We start from the raw sequence: 26,110 nt of genomic DNA on the forward strand, positions 1-26,110 counted from the left end.
TTTTGTAATCTTTTTTCTCATAATGCTATTCTATTTTATATATAATTTTAACTTTTTTGTAGAAGCTGACTCGGGGAGAAACGTACAAAAATTCCAATGTACATGTACTGTCCTGTACCTGTGCAAATGACAATAAACATTTATTCTATTCTAGAATTGCATCAAAGTAACGGAGTAAACTCCCTAAATGAGTTTCCACAGTGAAACTTCAAAGTGTCCTGAAACTGTTAGCGCTCTGTTTACTTCTGTGGATGTAAAATGTGCACTTTGAGTTTTCTTCCATTGTGTTTTTTGTTCCCTCTTTAATGTTTGGGTATGAAAGAGACGCCTGATGAGCTGGTGCACATTTTCCTGCATGACGGTGCAGCTTCAGGAGCGTCTCATCACCACAGGATAATGTTCCTCAGGCGGCTCTGACCATCACGCCACGTTATGTAACATGGCAGCAAAATCCTGCTCTGGCTGTAAGCGGCGGTCTGCGGGCCTGTTCAGTATAAACAAGTGTCATTCAGTGGCACACACACACACACACACACACACACTCATTCAGTCAGTCACACACATGCTGCCAAACAGAAGAATGCACTGCTGTCACTCTCTCCATGTTCACGCTGTCGGAGAGATGGCACGCTGCTCTGAACATGTGCACAGAGAAAAAACACGAGAGACCCCATCTGACCTGATGAAGGGTGTGTTTTTGTGTTTGTGTGTATGAGTGTGTGTGTGTGTGTGTGTGTGTGAGAGACTGTGCTGCTGTGTGTGTGTGTGTGTACACGTGTGTGTGTACGTGTGTGTGTGTGTGTGTGTGTGAGACTGTGTGTGTTTTTGCGTGTGTTTGTGTGTGTGTACACGTGTGTGTGTGTGTGTGTATGCGTGTGTGTCTGTGCTGCTGTGTGTGTGTGTGTATGTTGCTGTGTGTGTGTGTGTGTGTGTGTATGCGTGTGTGTGTAGGTTGCTGTGTGTGTGTGTGTGTGTGTGTGTATGCGTGTGTGTGTATGTTGCTGTGTGTGTGTGTGTGTGTGTGTGTGTGTATGCGTGTGTGTGTAGGTTGCTGTGTGTGTGTATGCGTGTGTGTGTAGGTTGCTGTGTGTGTGTTGCTGTGTGTGTGTATGCGTGTGTGTGTGTGTAGGTTGCTGTGTGTGTGTGTGTGAGACTGTGCTGCTGTGTGTGTGTGTGTGTGTGTGTGTGTGTGTGTGTGTGTGTGTGTGTGTGTGTGTGTGTGTGTGTGTGTGTGTGTGTGTGTGTGTGTGTGTGTGTGTGTGTGTGTGTGTGTGTGTGTGTGTGTGTGTGTGTGTGTGTGTGTGTGTGTGTGTGTGTGTGTGTGTGTGTGTGTGTGTGTGTGTGTGTGTCGGGTACCTTCTTGTGATTTTCTCACCACAGTCTGTTTAACTCGTTCTGGATGTTTGTGTTTCAGCCGCTCGGTGAGACACTGAGCACACGTGTGCACGAGCTCACATCCATCGCCCGCAGCACGACTTCATTGAGCGCTCCCTGAGGGCGGACATGATCGACTCCTGATTATTAAAAAACTGCTCCTCCTCAGTGAGCGTTTCAGTGTTCTCATATCTACAGAATGTTAATCCAACATCCTGACCCCTAACCCCTGACCCCTGACCCCAATCACACAATATGGACCACACCATTATGACTTGGTATCAATGTATCAGAATAGCACCAAAGTAATCGCGTACATTCCCTAAACCTCTGTGGACAAGGAGAAGGAAATGTCTTGTTTTTTAACCTTTGTGTTTTAGCTCTCTTTTCGCTGACTGTGCAGATCTCCAGACTGTGTGTGTGTGTGTGTGTGTGTGTGTGTGTGTGTGTGTGTGTGTGTGTGTGTGTGTGTGTGTGTGTGTGTGTGTGTGTGTGTGTGTGTGTGTGTGTGTGTGTGTGTGTGTGTGTGTGTGTGTGTGTGTGTGTGTGTGTGTGTGTGTGTGTGTGTGTGTGTGTGTGTGTGTGTGTGTGTGTGTGTGTGTGTGTGTGTGTGTGTGTGTGTGTGTGTGTGTGTGTGTGTGTGTGTGTGTGTGTGTGTGTGTGTGTGTGTGTGTGTGTGTGTGTGTGTGTGTGTGTGTGTGTGTGTGTAAATAGTGGAGGCACTTCAGGACGGAGTGAGTCCCTGAGGGATCCCATTAAGCTGCCACTTTACACGGATTCATTCATTTCATGATGACTAAATTACAGATGAGTAAAGATTTCCCTCCTCGTGTTTTTCATTTGTAATAACTCTTTCTCCTGACGTCATGCACGTGTGTTCCTCCAAACCGGCAGACGCTACAATCACAACCAGCTGTGTGTGTGTGTGTGTGTGTACATGTGTGTGTGAAGCTGCAGTTCACACTCTTTATGAGGCTCTGAAGGCTTGTTTTTACTTTATATCTCAAATGATCCTAATGCTCCGTCCTGCTGCATCACCTGACCTCAGATTTATTTTGGGTGACTGACTCTCCCGTTTGTCCGTCACGATCCACTCAGCTCGACCTCAGTCCGGTTGAAGGTCCTCAGAGGTCCCCAAACGTTCATACAGTCACTGAACTCAGGCCAGGTTTACAGGAGGCCCTGCAGGAGTCCATGGTCCTGATGTGATGTTGCATGTCAGCATGGCAGGAACCCTATTTCACAAACAGGGGGCACTAACAGCCACGCACAGTAAGAGTGACGGAGCGAGCGTCTGCTGAGCGTTGGCGGTAACTGCGCCGCAGTATTTATCAGAGATGTGGTCAAAACGTACGAGCTGAACTCTGTTTGGTGATGTTTTGTGTTTCAGGTCTGTCTGAGGTTTCTGTCTCGATGAGGTACAACAGACGGCCCACCTGCCCTGACGCCTCCGTGGGGGTCCACATCCCCACCCCCCCTCCCTCCCACCACAGGAAGAGCCACAGTCTGGGGAACAAGTGAGTGTGCCGGGTCGTCTCCCAATCGTGGACTCAGGATTTTATTCATGCATCAAAAAAATGAATCTGTGTGAAAACCTGAGTCACAAATGAAGGCCCCGTGTTCACCTGGATGTTTTTATTCAAGCAGAAAAGGCGCCGGCTGTGCGCTCAGGAGTGTTTGCATGAAGCGCTGAGAAGAAAAGCTGCACGTCCGTCCTGTCTCTATGACAACAGTCTGCTGACAACGGTCGGAAAAAGATGCTCCAGGCGGCCACTTTCTGCTGCGAACGCTCTGCTCATTAAAAACTATTTTAACAAGACGCTGGCGATCAGAAAAAAGCGCTAGGTGGAAACGGAGCGTAAAGAGAGAGAATAATTAGTCAAATGTTGAACACCTAGTGGTCACTAAGCGTTACTACAACAACACGTAGCGTCGCACAGTAAAAGCAAACTGCAGCAGGAAGAGATCTAAATTTTGCCTGCTTCAGTCTGTATTTAATTTGAACAGGATGAGACAGAACGGGAGAACAGCTGAATGAGTAACAAACATGTGACTGACAAACAAACTAACAACCTGACTTTATGTAACGACCAGCTGCAGCGCTCAGGACGTCTGACCACGAAGAAGCCAACACCACAACAAGAGCAGAGCTGGACACAAATCTGTTTAAAAAAAAAAAAACAGAAACACGGTTTTAGAGTTCTGATGTTAAAGGTCCTGATCACAAACACTTTAAACAAACGAACATCAGCCTCCTCCTGAAGAACACGTGAGGACTAAATAAGCCCATGACGAGTAAGGTCGGGTACCGATTGGATGTAATCGTTGAGTCTGATTCTGAGTAAAAAGACACAGGAACAAAAATGATCCTTCCTTTATTGTTAGGACTTTTAGTCATCTGTCGGATCCAATTTTTCAAATTCAATTCAAACCAACAACAACAAACATTTATAATCAATTACAGAAACAACTGAGGTCAACTCAAACAGTTTGAACCAAAGTGGATCGAAATCAAAATCCTAAACTCTGCAAGAGAAGAGAGGGCAACTGACCTTCTCTTGCAGCTCACTGTGATGAGGGCCGGATCGATCACCAGGTATCAACCTGACGGAGGATTGATCGACGGCGTCCAGAGGCTTTAGAGGTGAAGCTTCAGATGTCAGATCATAATGATGAGCCGTCAGTGTCAGAAATCCTCCTCGACCAGACTGAACGCTGTCACTGTTGGTTTCATATTTTTAAAGATTAGCAGGATTGTAGCTGGACGAGGGACATTTTTACAGTTTCAGAGTTCTTAAGACTTCTATATGACTTCATGAGTAACGGTTTGATTCTGCCCGCAGCATGATGTGTCAGTACGGCATGTCAGAGAGCAGGAGTGCCACGTTTCCAATAGAGAAAGCACGCCACCTGCTGGACGACAGCTTCCTAGAGTCTCAGAGTCCGGTCAGGAACGATCCTCAGAGCACGTCAGTGTCCAACGGCCTCTCCTTAGGTCAGTTTCCCTTCTCCTCCCCCTCTTCTTCTCTTCCTGTTATTTAAAACTCTTCTTCTTCTGCTGCTGCCTCGTGCTGACTCAATCAGTCTGAGGCGTGGAGTAAAGTGTTTCTTCTTCCTCACAGGCAGCAGTGAAAGCTCGTTTGGGGAGGAGCTCTCACCTGGGATGGAGAGGTAAGAGCCAATCACAGCACGCTTCTTTACCTTCATAAGAAACCTCACAGGAGACCAATGAACCCTTAAACCCCCTTTTTAAATAACTTATTGAATATATTCCTCCTGACGTCTAAACCTGCAGTCACAGTGAGAAGGTTTTTCATTTTCTGTTTGTCAACAAATCCTGTAAAAAGACCAAAATCTTCACCGTGTCAGTCCGCCTGTTATCACTGCAGCGACTCTCAGTCCTGTGTCCGCTGGTTCCTCCTGTAGACGTTACAGACGTCTCATTGAATATGTATTTATTTATTTAAAATAGTGACAGAGCACAATGATCAACATTAACGTGTAAATATGACAGATTGACGCCACAGGCTCATTTCCATCTGTACTCCCTCGGCAGGTTGATGGTTCACATGTTTACATAAAAACATAACGACGACAAGAATATTAATTAGTGTTGTAGTCAAGACCAAACTAACTGAGACCGAGACAAACCCAAGACCAGGGTGCTCTGAGACCAAGACCAATAAAGGGATCGAGACCGGGTCAAGACCAAGACCATAAATATCACTGAAAAATCCTCCTCTTGTGTTTAGGGGGCGTGTCACTAACTCAGGTTGCGGTCGTAGCTGTGGAATAAACCAAACTACAAATGAACTGAAGTTATTTGTTCTTTTTTTTTTTTAATACTCTTTATTGAAAATGTCAATATCCCACACAGTACCCCCCCAACCCAAGTCAGACAGTATATTTGACTAAATAGAAAGTATTAGAGAATAAAATAGAAAACACATGAATAATAAAAAAAACAACAATAATAATGTAAAAAAGTAACAAACCTATATATATATGTAAATTGACATGCTCTTACACTCTTGCACATATACATGTTTATACATGAAAGGAAATAATAAGAATAATATCTGTTCTTTTAGAAAGAGGCGTTTCCCTTCTAATCACAGTAATGTAGTGGAAAAATAGCCGATCAGTGGTGGTCTTGACAGGTCTTGATTTAGAATCCACCTGGTCTGTGACCGAGACAAGACAGAGTACAAATGCATCAGACTCCAAGACTACACTTAGACCTTCATGAAGTGGTCTGGAGACTTAGACCTTAAACTTGACATCAGTGTCTGTGCGATCAGACTCACAAACAGGATTTGGATCCAAAGTTCCTAAAGTCTGAAAATGGGATTTGTTGACGATGAGAAGGCGATGTGAACTTGTGAGCCTGCGACATGTTGATGAAGCGATGATTTAAATGTCTTTGAATGTTGCTAACATCCTGTCAGGTTTACTGTGTATCTGTGTTTGTCCCCGAGAGACGAGAGGAGAAACACACTTTATTCATATTGATAAGAGACAGATTAAGCAGACTCATGTGGGACTCACTGAGCAGCGTCCCGTCCAATCAGACTGACTGTGACATGTGTGACAAACAGGGGCCGCATGTATGCCACTCTGGGCCCCAACTGGAGGGTCCCACTCCGAAACTCGCCGCGGAGCCGCAGCTATGTTTACAGGTACAGTGAGGAGGGAGGAGCTCGCCTGAACGTTACCTCTGTGTTCTGTCACTTCATCCGCTCACTGCATGCCGACACACACTCTGTAACCAGGAGGAGGCGGGCTCTTTATCCCGCTGTGTGTGTGTGTGTAGTGACAGAGGCGTTCATTTCTCTGAGGGACGCAGCGACACGCCGCCGACAGTCAGCTGACCGCCGTCTCCTGCTGATGATTCACTAACGCCCCGTGTTCACATGGCGTTTTGTCCAGAAAAGCGCTGACTGTGCGCTCGGGAGTGTTTGCATGAAGCGTTTGTGCGCTGAGAAGAAAAGGGCTGCATGTCCGTCCTGTCGCTATGACAACAGTCTGTTAGCAACAGCCGCCGTATGACCGACACTGCTCCGTTACTTTTTACTGCATGTTTTATATTTGAGATTGGGAAATATCAAACAATTTGCAAAGAGCGCCGCCGTGACGTCGACAGCGCCTTTCTCAAAAGTTGAAATATTTTCAACTTGAGCGCTCGGAGCGGCCGCACAAAAAAGGTGGAGCGCTCGAAAAAACAAGAAGCTGGGCGCTGCGCTTTTTCTCCAGGTGTTTGTTTTCTGCTGCAAGCGCTCTCTACTCGTTGAAAACTATTTAAAAAGATGCTGGCGTTAAAAAAAAAAACACCAGGTGGACACGGGGCCGTAACATAACACCTTCAAAAAACACATTATATTATATATATTATATATTCCCGAGTGATGGGTTCTGGTTTCTGCTTGTAGTCAGAGTGAGCGGCGCCGTCATCCCGTCTGCGTAACGTCATATTGATTCTGCAGTGTTGACCCCGTCTGTGTTCACATCGTGTTACAGACACACAACGTGAAGAGAAACAACGCAGGCTCCACACACACACAGACACACACACACAGACACACACACACAGACACACACACAGACACACACACACACACGCACACACACACACACACACACACAGACACACACACACAGACACACACGCACACACACACACACAGACACACACACACAGACACACACACAGAGACACACACACACACACACACACACAGACACACACACACACACAGACACACACACACACTCAGTCACACACACACTCAGTCACACACACACACACACACACACACACACACACAGACACACACACACACACAGACACACACACACACTCAGTCACACACACACTCAGTCACACACACACACACACACACACACTCAGTCACACACACACACACACACACACACACACTCAGTCACACACACACACACGCACACACATACACACACACAGACACACACGCACACACACACACACAGACACACACACACAGACACACACACAGACACACACAGACACACACACACAGACACACACACACACACGCACACACACAGACACACACGCACGCACACACACACACAGACACACACACACAGACACACACACACAGACGCACACACACACAGACACACACACACAGACACACACACAGACACACACACACAGACACACACACACAGACACACACGCACACACACACACACACACAGACACACACACACAGACACACACGCACACACACACACACAGACACACACACACAGACACACACACAGAGACACACACACAGACACACACACAGACACACACACACGCACACAGACACACACACACAGACACACACACAGACACACACACAGACACACACACACAGACACACACACACAGACACACACACGCACACACAGACACACACACAGACACACACACACACAGACACACACACACACACAGACACACGCACACACACAGACACACACACAGACACACAAACACAGACACACACACACAGACACACACACGCACACACAGACACACACACACACAGACACGCACACACACACACACACACACAGACACACACACACACACACACAGACACACACACACACAGACACAGACACACACACACACACACACACTCAGTCACACACACACTCAGTCACACACACACACACACACACACACACTCAGTCACACACACACACACACACACACTCAGTCACACACACACTCAGTCACACACACACACACACACACACTCAGTCACACACACACACACGCACACTCAGTCACACACACACACACACACACACACACACACACTCAGTCACACACACACTCAGTCACACACACACACACACACACACACACACACACACACACTCAGTCACACACACACACACACACACACACACACACACACACAGCGCTCTTCTCTGCTCGTCCCGTCTGTATCGCCTCTGTTACTACATCCGATGGCGGCACAGAGGTGTGACCTCGTCTCCTGATACGTCTCTGTGTGTTAAAGAGGAAGCGTCATGGGGTGTAAACATGGCGGCAGTGTGATTAGGGCTTGACACCGTGCACAGGTGTGTGTATGTGCTTCCTGTGTGTGTGTGTGTCAGGTAAACTCCGAGTTTCTCTCCTGCATGCTCGCTTTGTAACAATCTGATTTTCTGTCTCCGTCATTCCCCGCTGAGTGGACTTCATTCCACTCGGCTTCTTCTGCGTTTTCCTGCTAATCCCCTCTGTGTGTCGTTCACTTTCTTCTTCTGTGGTAAAGTGACATATTGTGCTGCTAACCGTGAGATAAGCTGCACAAACAGCTTGTTATGTAGTGATCATAACGCTTTGCTACAAATCACAGACTAACAGGCTCCTCCCCCCCGCAGCTCGTCTGCTGCCACCTCGTGTTACGGCTGCTGCGAGGCGGGCAGCGTGACCATCGAAGGACCTCTGAGGAGGAAAACGCTGCTGAAGGAGGGACGTAAGCCGCGGGTGAGGCGATCTATAACCTGATGTGTTTGTTTTATCGTGTGAGGTGAAAATGTCTGACTCAGGTGTGTTTGTGTTTTCTGGGATCAGCTGTCGTCCTGGACCAGGTTCTGGATCTGTCTGTCTGGATCTACGCTGACCTTCTACGGAGCCAAATCCCTGAGAGCCTCCGAGAGGAAGCATGTGAGTTAGAGATGATTAAACGTCTCGCTGCAGATTTAAACTGTCGCCCCCAGAGAGAAATGTCAACTTCACTGCAGAGCTTTGAAAAACCTTGAACTGAAATCACGTCATGTCCTGAAATACATCAGTCTGAGAGGTGATGAGGCATGAATAGTTTCATAAACACTCAACAAAGGAGAGGAAGGAAAGGAAAAGAAGAAATGAAAGGAGAAGAAGGAAGGAGGAGAAGAGGAAGGAAAGGAGAAGGAGGATGAGGAGGAGAGGAAGGAAAGGAGAAGAAGGATGAGGAGAGGAAGGATGAGGATAGGAAGGAAAAGAGACGTAGGAGGAGGAGAGGAAGGAAAGGAAAAGAAGGATGAGGAGGAAGGAAAGGAGAAGTAGGAGGAGGAGAGGAAGGATGAGGAGAGGAAGGAAAGGAAAAGAAGGATGAGGAGGAGAAGAAGGAAAGGAGAAGAAGGAAGGAGGGGGAGAGGAAGCAAAAGGAGAAGAAGGAAGGGGGAAGGAAAGGAGAAGAAGGAAGGAGGAGGAGAGGAAAGGAAAGGAGGAGGAGAGGAAGGATGAGGAGGAGATGAGGAAAGGAGAAGAAGGAAGGAGGGGGAGAGGAAGGAAAAGGAGAAGAAGGAAGGAGGAGGGGAGGCAGGAAAAGGAGAAGAAAGGGAGGAGAGGAAGGAAAACGAGGAGGAAGGAGGAGATGAAGGATTAGAAGGAGAAGGCAAACAGGAAGGAGAAGAGGAAGGAGATGAATGAGGAGAGGAGGAGAGGAAGGACAAGAGAAATTAGAAGAAAGAGAAGAAGGAGAAAAAGGTGAATGTTCACTCCGACTTATCGTTTAAAGTTTAGTCAGGGGCTGACTAAACTCTCTATCTCTCTCCCTCTCTCTCTCTCTATCTCTCTCTCTGTCCCTCTCTCTCTCTCTCCCTCTGTCTCACTCTCGCTCTCTCGCTCTCTCTCTCTCTCTATCTCTCTCTATCTCTTTCTGTCTCTCTCTCACTCTCTCCCTCTCTCCCTCTCTCTCTCTCTGTCGCTGTCTCTGTCTCTGTCTCTCTCTCTCTTTATCTCTCTCTCTCTCTCCCTCTCTCCCTCTCTCACTCTCTCACTCTCTCTCTCTCTCTCTCTCTCTCTCTCTCTCTCAGTATAAGTCCAGTCCCTGTAAGAAGGTGTGTGTGACCGGCTGGATGGTGGTGCTGCCAGACGACCCGGCCAGACCCAACATCTTCCAGCTCAACGACCCGGATAAAGGTGAGCTGCACTCACACGCACGCACGCACGCACGCACGCACGCACGCACGCACGCACACACACACACACACACACACACAGATCTCAGATAATCACACAGGTGTCACCTCTTCACAGGTAATGTTTACAAGTTCCAGACTGGATCCAGGTTCTCGGCCATCATCTGGCACAAAAACCTGGAGGAGGCGTGTCGGAGCAGCAGACCTCAGGTACGCTCAGCACACACACACACACACACACACACACACACACACACACACACACACACACACACACACACACACACACACACACACACACACACACACACACACACACACACACACACACACACACACACACACACACACACACACACACACACACACACACACACACCTGGTTTGGCTGCAGAGACGTCTTAAAGAGACAGTGTGTTCAGATAAGACTCGACTGAACTTCCACCAGGTACATGTGCATTGTGTGCTCTGTTACGGCTCCGTGCATCCTCGTTCCCACAGGCGGCGTTCACGGAGCACGGAGCAGCACGGCCGGACAGCTGGAGTCCCGAGACCGAGGAGTTCCAGAGAATCACTCACGACAGCTCGAGAAAATATCATGACTGTGGTTTTTAAATCCCTTATAAACACAACAACAAACGACCATCGGTCATTGTTCTGAACCGTCAAAACGGAGTCTTTTATTTTGAAAATAAACCGATGTTTTAATGTTGTTTCGGTGTCTGACTTCCTGTCCCGCTCGATCTGCTTGAGCTTCCTGCTCAAACTTCCTTTGCTGTATTTTATCGTCTTTCTTATCACTTTTAAATGTTCTTTTTATTGACATTAAACTACTTCCTGTTGTGCTCTGTGTGCAGATACCAGCCAACCTCATGTCGTTTGAATGAGAGCAGACTGAGCCAGCAGGATGTCAACGTGCCAAACCGTCAGTTTGGGAAGAATCGACCGAATGACTGAACACGGACGACTTTAAACGTAGATGATAAAGAAACTGGACGTGTGACTGTGCACGCCATCAGACCTGACGCCTTCCTCGCCCCTGGATGAAGGCCAATATAAACTGTACAAAGAGGTCGGCCGAAGGTTTGATGATGTTGTGCGTCTTTTTTTTATTCTTTAAGCTGCTACAAACATGTGAACGTGCGTGGATTTACGGCCCATGTTGGGTTCTATGCTCGGCTGAGAAGAAGAGAGAGAGTACAGAACCAGACCAAGCGTTGAGCGAGCGCTGGTGACGTTCGGCTTGCAGACTCGTGATGAACGGCCTCCTGGGAGTGTTTGAATCTGTGAAACTACTGCTGCGATTCTCTGCATGTAAACGTCAGGACGAAGAGAAGAAGAGTGAGGATCAGCCCTGTGAGCCACAGCCGGACTGAGCTTGTTAAAAAATTTAAAAAAAGAGTATCTGTTGTTGTACAGAAACAGTATATCCTGATGAAGACCCCCCTCCCCCCCCCCCCCCCCCCCATCACTACCTCAGCTGGTAGTCCTCCTGTAAAGCTGTTTGTTCATGTACATACCACGTTTACAGATTCAAATTTTGTACAGAACAAAGCTGAAAAAAAGGATCTGATGAGATGATGAGCGAGCTGTCCTCTCATCTTCTCAGTGAATTTAAAGTCATAATGAAGTTTTCAACTATCCTACATGTGCGTGTGTGCGTGCGTGCTTGTGTGTAAATAGTGTATTTATTTGTAAAAGAGTTTATTTTTTAAAACTGTCGGCCATAAAAAAAAAAAAGGGAAACGGTACGATGGATCCTCTTTGATTCAGCTGCAGAAGAAGCTGCTCCTCACACAGACTGGTGGTGAAAGACACCCTAAAACTAAACCCTGAAGGACTGTTGATGACAGGACGACGCCATCAGCACCTGCACTGTTAATAATCTGCTTTCAAAGCTCCATCTTCTGTTGGAATCTGAGGATGATTCTGCTTCATCACAGCTCCTATTGGACGTCATTTAAGTTCATTTTTCTTATCAGTGAAAAACCTTTATGCTCAAAGAAAAAGAGTGAGATCTGGGAACATATCTACCTTAAAGGAGCAGTATGTAACTCTGACACCTAGTGTTTAAAACGGGTACTGCAGTCTAAATTCTAAACATTGTAGAGAGCTGTCTCCCCCCTCCTCTCTAGAGTCGATGCTCACACAGGTCACCATGTGGTGAACACTGAAGCTTCAGTGTTTATCCAGCCCTGCATCGGTCTGTAAACCTTTCTGTGTTCTAACCTCTCTCCATTTTTCAAAATCATCTCCAATATTGATCCTAGTTTGAGCACGTTTCTGCTCGTGGAGCTTATTAGAAACATGCAGAGGCTTTTTAGGTCGGGTACAATCACTTCTATCTGAACCACTTCTCTTGCCCGCTTCCATCACTGCAACACCTGTTGACCTGATAACTGCTCTCATATCTGACAAACCGAGGTATACAGTTGAGTAAATAAAGCTTGTGGAGTGACTCCTCAGTTAAAGTGAGTAGAGGAGGTGAGCAGAGAGACTCGCCCGCCCTTGTTCCCAGATCTCTTTTTTACTTTATATTAAATCATCTTTGTTCAGCGGAGGCGACTACAGGTAGTAAAAAAGATCCGAGCTGTAAAAAGTGGAATCATCCTCTGTACTGTAAGTATTTTAAAACTACTAGATGGCCATAAATAGAAAGTCATATTTCTATAGTTTCCTGTTGTAATTCATGGTTAATGTGGTTTATGAAATCAGTCGTAAAGATGGTAAAAAAAATATATATTTAGGCATGATGTCATCGTTTGTCATCGTTTAGTTCCCAGGAATAATTCATGTGTTATTCTGAACGACATGTTTCGAGTATAACGGTCGTGGTTTTTGTTTTTTTTCTTCAGTATTATCAAAATGTGTCCTGAAGGTTCTGTTAGACGATCTCGAAGGTGATAACTGAAGGGGAACACGGACGAGATGAGGCTTGTTGAAACAAAGATAATTTAACTGAACAGTTTCACCCTCTTTGAAACACGCTGCTGTGTTTGATTATTAAAGGAGATCTATTTAGCTCTAAACATTAATGATGTCACTCTGGGTCAGCTGTTGAGCAGCGTTGTGAGATGTGTCACTCAAAAAAAACTCCTTATTTATCTGATACTGCCGTCAGTAAAATCTCTCATTTCAGCCTCTGCCTGAAACGCTTCATTTCAGCTACTGTCTCTTTAAGGCCCCGCCTCCCCAGGTGCCCACTCTCCTCTGATTGGCCAGCTCTGTTTGCTGTCGCAGGGACATTTGAGTGAGTTGTCCTTGAAAGAGCTGCCGGGGTGGGCGTGTCCTAAAACGTTGCTCCATGCTTTGCTCTGATACGTCTGCAGGTTCCGGCCAATTCTCGCCAAGTTCTCATAACGTCTTGTTCGGGGATTAAACCAACACCTGTGCATCTTGTGCTTTCAAACATGTAGCACACCTCAGAAATATCTTGGAGGTTTTCACAAGTTTTGTTCATGTTTGAAAAGGTGTTTTGACGAGTTTAAGGGAGGACTTGCTACTTCGTCCACAGGGGGGCGCCAAAATCAACTCAAACTGAAAGGAGCTTTAAAAACAGTTTTATAATTAATCACAGTGAATATTTTCAGACCCCGACAGGCTCGTAAATAACATCTGAAATCCGAGTTTGATGTCAGTCATCAGGGAGGGGCAGTACAGAAATGTTTAAAAGTTTGATTTCACTGAATTTCATCATCCCATTCATTTACTGTGATGTAATGTTAATCTCAACACTGAGAGGCCGAGCAGAGCCAGAATATCAGATCTGATATTTTCTTCTTCTGCAAACCTGTAAACTCTCTTCACATTTTACTGTTTATGATCAGAGGTGACGTTGTGGCACAAACAGGCGACAGGCTCGTTTAGTTTCTATGTTTATTGTTCTGTCATCGCTGTGGTTCAGTCTAGGGTTGTCATGGTGACGGAACGATACGCTGAGCTGTTGGGTTACCACAGCAACATAAATTAGGAGTCCTAGGCAGCAAATATCAAATCACTTCTTGGTTTTAATTACAACGAGAAAGGGCAGCTTTTCTCATCGTCTGTAAGTTTTACTCTCCTCCGACGAAACATAATACATTCACAGAAGAGATTTTTGTTTTTAATTAACAAAAGTCTGCAGGTAAACTTCTGAACATTAAATCAATAGTACAAAATGTTGTGCACAGTGCTCTCTCTTGTTCTCTTGCAGCTTTTTGTTAAAAATGTGACTGAAGATCTGGGCCAGTCTAAATTCAAAACATTGTAGAGAGCTGTCTCCCCCCTCCTCTCTAGAGTCGATGCTCACACAGGTCACCATGTGGTGAACACTGAAGCTTCAGTGTTTATCCAGCTCTGCATCGGTCTGTAAACCTTTCTGTGTTCTAACCTCTCTCCATTTTTCAAAATCATCTCCAATATTGATCCTAGTTTGACATTAGCAGCTCTTAGTATTTAGGAGGCTTTGTGCACACGGCTCCTGAACATTGTTAAAGCCTCTTTACTTTTCATTACTATCGATCATTAAAGTTACAGATTGTGTCGTTTTCAGACGAGTGGTATCGAAAAGTATCAAAGGTTTTAACGACCTTAGGTCGGTCTGATACTGACCATCTACAGTCATGAAGTTTGGTTTTAGTCTCTTGATTTGTGAGTGAAGTAACGGTAAAGAAACAAAATGAAGGAGAATTATTAAGAGCCAAAGAAACTACATCCTGTCAAATATCTGTCCCTGAAAGAGATCTGAAAGTCTTTGCCAAAATCCGCCTGAATTTTTAAAAAATAAGCGTGACTTAAAGAAGTGATTACAGCCATCGTTTTTATCTCCATTTAGCGCTCTGCTTCATTTAAAGTGACGCTTTCATGGATGTGAAGTGTCTGATTTATCAGCAGCATCACAGAGAGGACCGTCTGATAAGTCATTAATGTGAAACGACAGAAAACAAAGTTTAAAATGAATTTTTTTTTTCTTGTTATTTGTTCCCCAGGTAATCACACCAGCCAAATGAAGCCATTATCAGTTAAGATGCAGCTTGACTTGAAAAAATCCCAAATTCAGAATCAGTTTCACCTTATCAGGGGCGTGTCCAGAGGGGTGGCAGGGGCCCCCCTTATCTTATTTGCCACCCCAGGCCACTTGACTATGATTGGCTATGTGCCTTGCCAAAGGTGGGACTTATTTTGAAATCCTGTGTTGCAACAGGCAGCTCAGTGTTCAGTGTGCAGATGTTTTAAATCGTGATTTTGGACATACATTTTGTTCTGAGTGCTTGAAGAATGAAGCTTAGAAGATTTAAATGTTGTCGTTATCTTGTTGCTTAAAAGTCGATGTGATTGGTGCAGACAGAAATAAACTGCTTTTATTTTGTGTGCACACAAACTTCAGGTCCCCCTGCACAGGTCAGAGCCCCAGTTGGGCCCCCTCAGTCCAAAAGGTCTGGACATGCCCCTGTTCATTATTATTATCAGTGTTTTGTTTATGAGCGATAATCCAAATGATGTATTGCTTTTGACTTTTTGACCTGTTTCAGTTTTTATCCTCTGAGCAGATGAAATCTGAGTGTTTTTTTGGGGACACTGCATGTGTTTTTGTGTACAGACTTTCTAGTGTTGTAACTGTGAAACAGATCACCGAGTCGTGATTATCAGTCTGTGATTCTTTTGCTAACTTATTTCTTACCATGGCATCGCTACATGTCGCTGTATTTTTCAGCTTCAGACTCTGAATTGGGAATAAAAACGTATGTACAGAAAGTTTCTGACGTGATGTTTGTTGTGTGGAGCGTCTGTTCTGAGAGACGTATCGAGAGAGACGTCTGAATTAAAACTTAGAAACAAACCTGTGTCTCATACCAAGTGGCAAACTCTTGTGTAGAAAAATGCAAAAGTGCAAAAAAAACTGCAGTTCATCGAGTGTCCACTAGAAGCTGGTTGCAGAAGCACAGGAAGTCACATACACACCTATTCTAAAAAGTCTGTTTTTACAGCAGAGATTAACATGTTTACAGCCTGGTTCAAAAAAACAAACAGGTCTGATTAGCTCATTTCATTCAGAACACACCGATGGGGATTTAATTTTTTTGATGACTCTACTGTTTTGATTTGATGAAGGATAAGAGCTATGCATATACTAGGGGTGGGGCTGATGTCACAAGTGGGCGTGTCTAAGCTGTTTGCCAGGAGGCTCCCAGAAGCTACTGCTAGTGTGTGATGTGAATAAACATTCATCAGGATCATTACTCACATCTTTAAAGGAGCAATATGTAACTCTGACACCTAGTGTTTAAAATGGGTACTGCAGTCTAAATTCTAAACATTGTAGAGAGCTGTCTCCCCCCTCCCCCCTCCTCTCTAGAGTCGATGCTCACACAGGTCACCATGTGGTGAACACTGAAGCTTCAGTGTTTATCCAGCTCTGCATCGGTCTGTAAACCTTTCTGTGTTCTAACCTCTCTCCATTTTTCAAAATCATCTCCAATATTGATCCTAGTTTGAGCACGTTTCTGCTCGTGGAGCTTATTAGAAACATGCAGAGGCTTTTTAGGTCGGGTACAATCACTTCTATCTGAACCACTTCTCTTGCCCGCTTCCATCACTGCAACACCTGTTGACCTGATAACTGCTCTCCTATCTGACAAACCGAGGGGCGTCCAAAACGGCTGTGTGGGGGGGCCTTAAAACCTTTAACTGATGACATGATCAAACACAGAGACAAACATCGGTGCATTTGCTGTATTTATTGAAAGTCTGCAGTATTGAGCTGATTGTAGACCGATGCAGGTGACAGTGCGATAGAAGAGTGTGAGAAATACCAGTGTGCAGTGATTCAATGCAATCCACTCTGAAGAGATACATCAGCAAGAGCTTTACGTCCCATTTTACTTTGTCTCTTTATGTACAAATCAGGTTTTTTCATTTGAACTTGGAGCTGCAGACAGAATCTACTGGACTCGAACACCTGAAGTGACAGTCTGTAAATCTGCTGCTGTGTCTGTAGTGCAAACTCACCTTTTAGTGACGAGGTTTGGTGCACATGAATACATTTCAACCTGTGCTGCCTGATGTACAGGAAGACGTCAATGAAGAATATGGGAAAAGCAAACATTCACATTTGTAGAAGTCGAATTGTCAGGTTTCAAATTTCAGTCTGAAATAATAGTTTTTATTATTTTGCACAAAGCAGACCGTCCGTTTGTCGCTCCCTCAGACGCATCGAGTAGTTAAGAAAACTAACCCTGATGTTTTCACAGAGTCGACGATTCATAAGCAAGTCACTGTCAGGAAGAGAACTATAAAAGTACAGACATCCTGGACTGTTAGAGCACAGTAAATATATGAAAAAACATGAATGTAAGTTACAATGCAGCAGCTCACTGCAACGTGCCGAGGAATTCTAGTTTGTAACATCAAACCAACTGAAAAAGGCACATCACATTTTCTCAAGCCCACGTTTAAACCACACATCCTGTAGAAAAAGCAGATTCTGCGATTACATGAAACCTCACAAAGTTTTACATTGTACACAACAATGTACCAAAACCACCTCAGCACCCGGGTCACTGCAGACCGTCTGAAACGCTCTCAGGGACACCTCCTTTGAAGGGGAGCGGAAGTACTGTTTAAACTCTGGACCTGGTTTTACTTATTTTAGGTTCCACATGAATAATAAGAACATAAAAATGTGAATGTCTCCGGTTGATCTCTTCATCCTGCTGCAGGTAAACAGACTGTAACGTCTTCACCATGTTCCTCTAACTCTAATATGTGTCTCTAGTCTACAAACCCTCCAATGATGAGAAAAGTCCATCCTCTCCGTCTTTTGCCTGCTCCACTTTTCAGAAAATGTGTGCTCAAACAGGACGTTGGGAGATTTTCCCTTCATGACATCACAAAGGGCAGTAACCCCTCCCCCAGGTGGGTGACACTCCCACAGCTAGGTGTTTGTTCTGCCCTCTGAGTCTGCCTTCTCACCGTAAACAATAGGACATGGAGAGAGAAAGACCGAGGCACCTGAGCCCTTCCAGAGAGGGGGCGTGGTCAGACACAGCTCATTTACATATTTAAAGGTACAGACACAAACAGCCTGTTCACCTCCTGCAGGATGAACAAATCGACTGGAGACATTCAGACACTTTTTGTACCTTTTAGTCGTTTCGACACCAGAATAAGAAAAACAAAAGGTTTTTAGTTTAAAAATACCAAAATTCCCCTTTAACGTGACCCTCTGACCTCACAGGAGACGTTCTCCGTTATGTACACTGTCTGTATTTAAGGCGACTCTTCTCTTCCTGTAATGTTTCTGCAGATCTGCTCAGTGAGCAGCTTAGCATCATGCAGGTTTGAGATACAGCTCACGTGACGCCGTCTTCAGAGGCCAACGTTGACCCCAAGACGATGACTGAAAGGTCGGCATGTTCCAACTGTGTCACTGATCAAAGAGCAGATGTGACAGAAACATTAACCCTTTAGATTCTCACACCAGAGCATCTACGGTTGTGTTTATTTTTGACAGATTCTTTAGTTGCCACTGACACATGTTGGCTTCTGTCTCTGCCCGCCATCAGAAGACCGCAGAGAGCTTTACTTTTCTGAAGAATCCAGAGCGATAGTTTCCCCTTCTTTCTCAGTCTGTGAGTGTGTGTGTGAGAGGAGGAGGATTGTATGCTGAGGAAGAAACAGATAAAAACAAAATGCTTTGGTCCATGCATTGTGTATCTTGGCTGTTTGGAGCACCCATCATGGCGGCTCGTGTCCCCCTCCTCTATCCGTTCTCCCTCCACAGGACTAAGTGAATGCTATGGTCGGGCATGCTGGTGGCAAACACCAGTCCAGAGTCATTGTCCCCGTCCAGGCCGTTCAGCCACGACGTCACCCCGGCCAGGAAGCTGGACCCTCGTTTGGACTTTCTGTAGGCCGGCAGAGGCCAGCGTCCCGAGATCGCCTCAGTCCTCAGGTCCATCACGTACAGAAAGTGGTTATCGAAGAGGAGCGCAAAGACCTCGCCGAAACTCAGCAGGGACAGGTTAGCTGGGTCCTGTGTCTTTATCACCCTAAGGACAAGACAAAGAAGAGCTGGATGAACGGACAAACTCACTGACTATGACAAGTTTTCTGGGTGAAATCAGAAGTCGTATCAAACAACAAGTTTGAAGAAAAAGGGTTAAAATAAACATCACACTGCTGAAGGTGGACTTACTGTTGCCATGGATATCATGGACTGAAACAAAATGCAATGTTTCTGCAGGTCCCCCAAGTTCAAGTTTGAACTTTAAGTTAAGCAGATCCAATTGGAGACCTATTTCAACCACCAGTGAGCCGATAAGATCAAAGCCGTGGAAAATTGGCAACTATTTAAGATTTGGACAAAAGCTTTTCTCACACATGAACTCTTGAACATCTCTAGACTTTCAGGACGACTGCCCCTGAAAACTTCCTGATCTGGTTGCTCACACATGCTCCTCACTGCTGGAGATTATCCCTGTCAGACGGGGGGGGGTTTCCTGTAGTAAGATGTGACGTAAAAAGAACGATGTGGATGAAGCAGCAGAGTCCTCTATACGACTCTATAATGAGAATATTTGTCTTTCTATCAATGCTACATGTAGTTGAACAGAATCTCAATGTGAACTAAAGAGTGGAGAAGAACATACTGGAGAACAGGAAACATAATGCAGCAGGTTCATTAGAGCACAGAGATGGTAGAGGTGGTGTGCAGACAGTCTGTGGTCGTGCAGCGATCACAGGGAAAACTTCAGGAGTTTTGTGCAGGTGTGAAAGCACGAATAGTCATCAACACATAAATGAGCTGTGTGAATTCCACAGGTAAATCAATTCTGGCTTCATTGTTATAAATCATCCCTGTCATGCTTCGTTTTGTACCTGAGAATCTCAAAGCTGGCGAAGTCCCACTGGTAGACCCCGAGGTCGGAGCTGCAGACGATGTATTTCCCGTCAAACTGAAGACGAGGCTGCAGGCTGATGCTGCGATCCTCCGACACCGACAGAGTCTTCAAACACTTGCAGTTTACCTCTCTGCCTAAAGGCCAGACCTGCAGAGGGAACACAGTGTGAGCACCATCTGGTGGCCTCTTTAGGTACTACAACACCGACAAAAAGAGAGAGAGAGAGGAGCTTTACCTTTATTTCATATTTATCAGCACTAAGGAGGATGTAATCCCCCGGACTGTGCAGCATAGACTCCACCTCACTCTGCTGTAGAATCACCTGATGGGACATAAACACATTTTAAATAACTGAAGAAAATCTGCTCACTTGTTTACAGATATTTCAAAAACACACAAATAACTTTAAACTCTTGTAACGTGATCCGACCTTGGTGACCCACTCGGTTTGTCCGGTTAGAGTATTGAGACACGCCCCAGCCGACAGTGCCCACACCTTCACAGAGAAGTCCGCAGAGCCGCTGACCAGCAGGTCCAGCTCGTCGTTATAGTCCACACTGAACACTGAGTGCACACAAACACACACATCGTTAAGACACTTTCTTTTTAAAAATCAGAAACATGCAAACGTCATGTGATTAATTCATGTTTTTTCAAACATAAGAATGTTTTAAACGATAAAACCGTCAGAGCCTGTAGCCTCCCAGGCGTCCTCTACGTTGGGATGGACAAAATGACCCAGAACAAATGCACATGTGCACCTACCTGCTCCTGTGTGGCCTCTAAACTGCTGGATTTTAGCACCGGAGCTCCACTCCCAGCATGCAATAGTGTTGTCGAAGGAGCCGGTCACCAGCTTCTGCTCATCAAACTTCACTGTGGCACAGGTGTGAGTCTGGATCCCGTAAATGCACTGGCCGGTACGTACGTCCCAAAGTTTGGCAGAGAGGTCATCAGATCCTGAGGGAGAAGAAGATGTCCATATTCACGCTGTAACCTCACACTGTCACGGGTTAAAGAACGTATGGCATGTTTGTGGGTGGCAGACCTGTGCAGAGGAGTCCGTCCTTGTAGTAGAGGGCGTACACTCGAGCACTGTGTCCGATGAGGGACGACGTCTCGAAGGCCTCCTGGTCCTTCAGCTGCGTCATCCTCAGTCTGGCCTTCAAGTAGATCCCCTTCCAGTGAGTGGCGTCCTGGATGGACTCGTCGATCCTCCAGCCGAGCTCCCGACACACACCCTGCCACACCTCAGGGCACGAGCTGATGACCTGAGAGGAGAGGGACGCTTAAAACCTTCACACGAGGACAATCACGGGTTCTTCAGTGATATCACTGTGAGCTGATCTACAGACCAGGTAACGCTTTAAAATAATGTTGAGCATCATTACTCTACATCAGAATTCTATGTGAACGTCCTGCAACTGTGGAACTTTTCTCATGTTTTTCAACATCCTTTTTCTTAACTAAAGATGATCTCAATCACATTTCAGCCGCAAAAAATCTCAAAAACATTTTACTGAACTCAGGAGCAAAATGTGAAAATTAGACTGACGATTTACAGCCTGTTTTCAGCTGTGATTGGTGACCGGCCACTCCTCAAATATATCCGATTCAAAGCCGATTTAAGACACAAGCCGCAGGTCTCTTGTGCCGTACGCACAGCGACACACACACAGACACACAAACATGTCCGCAGTGTGGACGTTAGGTGCCCCTCAGCAGAGGTAAAAACAGCCTTGACCTAATGGTGCATTATCAGAGATTGTATCCCAACACTTCCTCCTCTTGCCTGAGAGTAGCCCCTTGCCTGAGGACAGATCTATGAGTCCTTGCTGTCTCTATGCATGTGTGTGCTCCTGCTTTCTCTCTGTTGTTACCCACAGCTGGGAGAGGACAGAACGGAATATTCCTGTTACATTCTTCGGTTGCGGTGATAAAAACTCAGCATGTGAGCAGGTGAATAAAAGTTTGATCCGCGGTGAGATGTATCACTTCACAGGGAATTTACAGATGAATGCATATTGATCATTGATGGACATAAAACAAGATACAATCTCTGTGGTTAGTTCATGCGCCCCATGTACAGAAGCTACAGTCCTCAAGCCAGCTCTCTGTGTTCGAGTCGGACCTGTGGCTCTCTCTGTTTCTGATTGTATCCACGGTCCTGTCTCTCCAATAAAGGCTTAAAAATATCCAAAGTAAACTCTATGTAGCTGCAAACAACGTTTACAGACAGACAGAGGAGACTGCAAACAATCGCCTAATTAAATCGGAGCCGGAGAGAGGGAAGCTGTAAACTCCTCTGTTTCTATGATCAGATTTATTGATGAGTTACAGAAAGCAACAAGAGAGAAAGACGGTCATATGCAGACATCAATAAGAGCTGTTTGAATACCTCTAGTCCTTTCAGGAAAGACAATCAGGTCAGACCTTGAACGGTCAGAAATCAGAACTGAACAAATAAATTACAACTCTTGCATCTTCAGTGAAAATATTAGTCCCATACAGTCTTCATGATTTATCAATGTTTCCTGGTTTTTTTCTGTTCTCTCTCTTGCTCCAACAATTCCAGTTCTGGCAGCATTTATGTTTTAAATCCGGGAGGGTTCATTTTGAAAAATATCACATTGGCACTATATCAGGAAAGACAAAGCTCAAATGCTTCAGAGGAGCTAAATCTCAAAATAAGACGACTAACATGAAGCTCAGCAGTGAGGAACATTCATCCATCTTTCACCTGGCTCTACAAGAAGCCTCCATGACTGTAAAACAGGGACGATACTCAGAGCCTTGACGTCATATCTGAGGAGAATATCAGCAAATCGAGTCACAAGCAGCTGGAGGAAATCCCAGCTGCCATTGGGTGAGAGGCGGGGATACACTCTGGACTATTCACCAGCCAATCACAGGGCTGACATTTAGAGACAGACAACCGGCCACATGGAAGCAAGCCCATGACTCCAGACGGCCTGATATTTACCTTATTCCACTGTTTGCAGACGCGGCAGCAGATGAGCAGGGTCTCAGGGTCGAGCCAGCGCATCAGGTAGAAAGCCAGCTCCAGAGGAAGGAGGCGCAGGAAGTCCCGTTTGAGCAGCGTCTCCAGCCCATTGGACAGGTGACGGAGCTGAACAGCACCGCTCAGAGAGATGAGGTGGTCCAGAGACTGGTTCCTCTGCTGGTCATTCAGAGTAAGGAAAGTGGTGGAGATTGACTCCAGCCACCCCTCAAAGGCCACCTTCTCCATGGGCACATGAGAGCGACCTGCAACACCTGCAGGAGTGAGGAAGAATACCAGATGTTAACGGTGCATATCTTTGGCTTCTAAATAAACAAGATGTTACACGGCTCGACATTAAAACTGGCCTGCTGGCCCGGACGCATGATTGAAAGACTCCAGGCCAGCTGATTAATGTTCCACTGACCCGTTAAAGGTTCAACCAGTGAGCTGTGTAGTGAGTGAAATGATAAAGTGACCTAACTATCTGATCAGACATTAAGGAAACATGTTATGTTGAAGTGCTGGCTTCTCTGACAACAATGCAGCAGCCAGTATGTCCTCCTTCTAACTTTAGATTCTGGTCCTGAATGATCTGGATTTGTTTGGACCAGAGAAGGTAGGCGGTTTTAAGACACCCTCACACGGCCGTTTTGGACACCCCTCGGTTTGCCAGATATGAGAGCAGTTATCAGGTCAACAGGTGTTGCAGTGATGGAAGCGGGCAAGAGAAGTGGTTCAGATAGAAGTGATTGTACCCGACCTAAAAAGCCTCTGCATGTTTCTAATAAGCTCCACGAGCAGAAACGTGCTCAAACTAGGATCAATATTGGAGATGATTTTGAAAAATGGAGAGAGGTTAGAACACAGAAAGGTTTACAGACCGATGGGGAGACAGCTCTCTGCAATGTTTAGAATTTAGACTGCAGTACCCACTTTAAACACTAGGGGTCAGAGTTACATACTGCTCCTTTAAAAAAAGTAGCACACAATTTATATTTGATTCATGCATTTGTCTCAGCCTAAAGTCTGCTCCTCTTCTGTGGTTTATGCCAATTTCAAAACAATCCTCGAGTCCCAGGCAACAGAAGTTTCTTTGATTTTGCATTAATAACAATGACTGACACAATAAAGCTTTAACAAATATATAAGTTAGAGAACATGTAAAGATACAAGTAATGAATCAGCAGTAATATCTGTCTTATACCAGCTCACATGGCTTTACATTAGCTGATTAAAATCTATATTAACCTGCTAGTTAAGTGATTATAAGTCTTATTACTAAAATAACTCGTCAGGAGGTTTAACTTTAACCAGCAACTGTTTCTCTACCTTTCTTATCTAAGTTAGCCACCTGGCTAGTTAGCAACTTCTAAGAAGGCGTTTAACACAAACAGCCCTTTAGCTGGGACAGAAACCGACAGAGACACATTACAATATCTCCTTTTAAATATGATGATGATGATAATGATGTATGGACTCACCCAGCTGAGAGTTGCAGGGAGTTCGTTTATCGCCTCTGAGTGAGTTCACATAGCGGAGTTAGCCGCGGTAAGCTAACCTGTCAGCTAGCAACTTAAAAAGGATTGTCAAAGTAACCTCGCTAGCCTCGTAGCTGACGTTAGCTCAGCAACATGATGACAGAACTTGATTCTGTTGATTGTTAACTACATTATGCTCCTAATTATGTAGTCTTCTTTTTATTTCTACGGTAGTAAGACAGAGAGAAGGATGGCAGCTTCTGACAGCATGAAAACCTGAACATAATGGAACGCTATCCTGCCCTGGTGCCGTTTTCTCCCTCAGCTCGGTCTTACGGGAGGCGGCGTTGGCGTATTTGCTACGCCGGAAGCAAATGCGTGCGATGGAAACTGTCAGAAAAGTAAGCCAATCACACATTCTTTACACGAGTAATCATTACATAGAGATTTCATACTTATTTTAGATTTTTTGGTTTCGTTGGCATTTACATTTCATGGCGCCTGGTCTGCCTGTAAGACAGAGCCGCGGGCACTTATTATACCTGTTATATACAGTAACTTCCGGTGTCGCGTACAATGTGGAGCGGTGCGAAATATGTGACCGGAAACAGTTCGTTCGTGTCTGTGAGCTCTCGAGGGTCCGGTAAAGGCGGGACACCGACAGTTACAGTTTCAATTGATTTTGGTACGTCTTTTAAAGGGCCACTTTTATCTGCTAGTATTTACAATTAAAAAATATCTTTAAATTCATTCATTCAAACATAATACACTTAAAAAAGTAAACAAATAAAAAACAAAAAATACAATTAAACAAATGAATGATAAATTATAAATTAATTAAAAAAATTTAAACATAAAATAAGATACATCAAAATCAAATAAAGATTTATTGATAAAATAAAATAAATACATAATAGATACAAAAAATACAACAGACTAAATAAATGAATTAATAAATGCGTCATAAATAAAAAATAAATACAAATAAAACACATTAAACACTTGTGAAATAATGAAATACAAACATTCCAAAATGAAAATACAAACAAAAATAGTTTAAATACATAAATAAATAAGTAAGAAATTGAAATAAATCACATATAAAACACTTGCATATTAACTACACAGTATGTAAATTAAGTGTGATACAAATGATCACCACCAGGGGGCAAACTTACTGCAAACATTACTTCTTGGATTTGTTTTGATGCCTATCTGTTGCCGTTTTCACATATGCACTCCGGATAATATCTAGATATTTACAGGAGGACTTCTCCGGAGATTCTCCCGACCTAGCCGTTCACATATGCTCCTCACAGCGGGGGGACTTTCCCTGTCAGAGGGGAGGGGGCTCGGGGGATTTCCCGAAGTAAGACGTGACGTAAAAAAACAACGCGCAAGTAGCGTAGCAACAGAGTCCGCTA

At 45.0% G+C, this 26,110-nt stretch overlaps 3 protein-coding genes and 1 long non-coding RNA gene across 6 annotated transcripts in view; 2 read left to right on the top strand and 2 right to left on the bottom strand.

Moving 5' to 3' along the window:
- The window catches only part of LOC132992217 (ras-specific guanine nucleotide-releasing factor RalGPS1-like), a 68,590-nt gene extending 52,534 nt beyond the window's left edge, over window positions 1–16,056 (top strand). Inside the window, exons 12-20 of the mRNA XM_061061407.1 lie at window positions 2,765–2,891; window positions 4,218–4,369; window positions 4,497–4,545; window positions 5,973–6,053; window positions 8,800–8,905; window positions 8,993–9,085; window positions 10,219–10,324; window positions 10,442–10,533; window positions 11,181–16,056. Coding sequence (XP_060917390.1) covers window positions 2,765–2,891; window positions 4,218–4,369; window positions 4,497–4,545; window positions 5,973–6,053; window positions 8,800–8,905; window positions 8,993–9,085; window positions 10,219–10,324; window positions 10,442–10,533; window positions 11,181–11,210 — 836 coding nt within the window. The 3' untranslated portion in view covers window positions 11,211–16,056. The remainder of the gene's footprint in view (window positions 1–2,764; window positions 2,892–4,217; window positions 4,370–4,496; window positions 4,546–5,972; window positions 6,054–8,799; window positions 8,906–8,992; window positions 9,086–10,218; window positions 10,325–10,441; window positions 10,534–11,180) is intronic.
- Window positions 1–26,110, bottom strand: part of dennd1a (DENN/MADD domain containing 1A) — a 168,485-nt gene that overhangs the window by 88,166 nt on the left and 54,209 nt on the right. The window lies entirely within an intron of this gene.
- The window catches only part of LOC132992231 (uncharacterized), a 154,236-nt gene that overhangs the window by 46,128 nt on the left and 81,998 nt on the right, over window positions 1–26,110 (top strand). The window lies entirely within an intron of this gene.
- Window positions 17,025–25,174, bottom strand: fbxw2 (F-box and WD repeat domain containing 2). Its single transcript, XM_061061415.1, has 8 exons — window positions 24,690–25,174; window positions 23,188–23,480; window positions 21,253–21,475; window positions 20,970–21,164; window positions 20,635–20,768; window positions 20,440–20,526; window positions 20,182–20,351; window positions 17,025–19,352 (listed from the first exon to the last, which is right to left on the bottom strand). Exons 2-8 carry the CDS (start codon window positions 23,452–23,454, stop codon window positions 19,064–19,066), a joined length of 1,365 nt encoding a protein of 454 aa, XP_060917398.1. The 5' UTR covers window positions 23,455–23,480; window positions 24,690–25,174; the 3' UTR covers window positions 17,025–19,063.

This window comes from Labrus mixtus, chromosome 17 (genome assembly GCF_963584025.1).
Source record: "Labrus mixtus chromosome 17, fLabMix1.1, whole genome shotgun sequence".
In the NCBI taxonomy this organism is placed as follows: domain Eukaryota; kingdom Metazoa; phylum Chordata; class Actinopteri; order Labriformes; family Labridae; genus Labrus; species Labrus mixtus.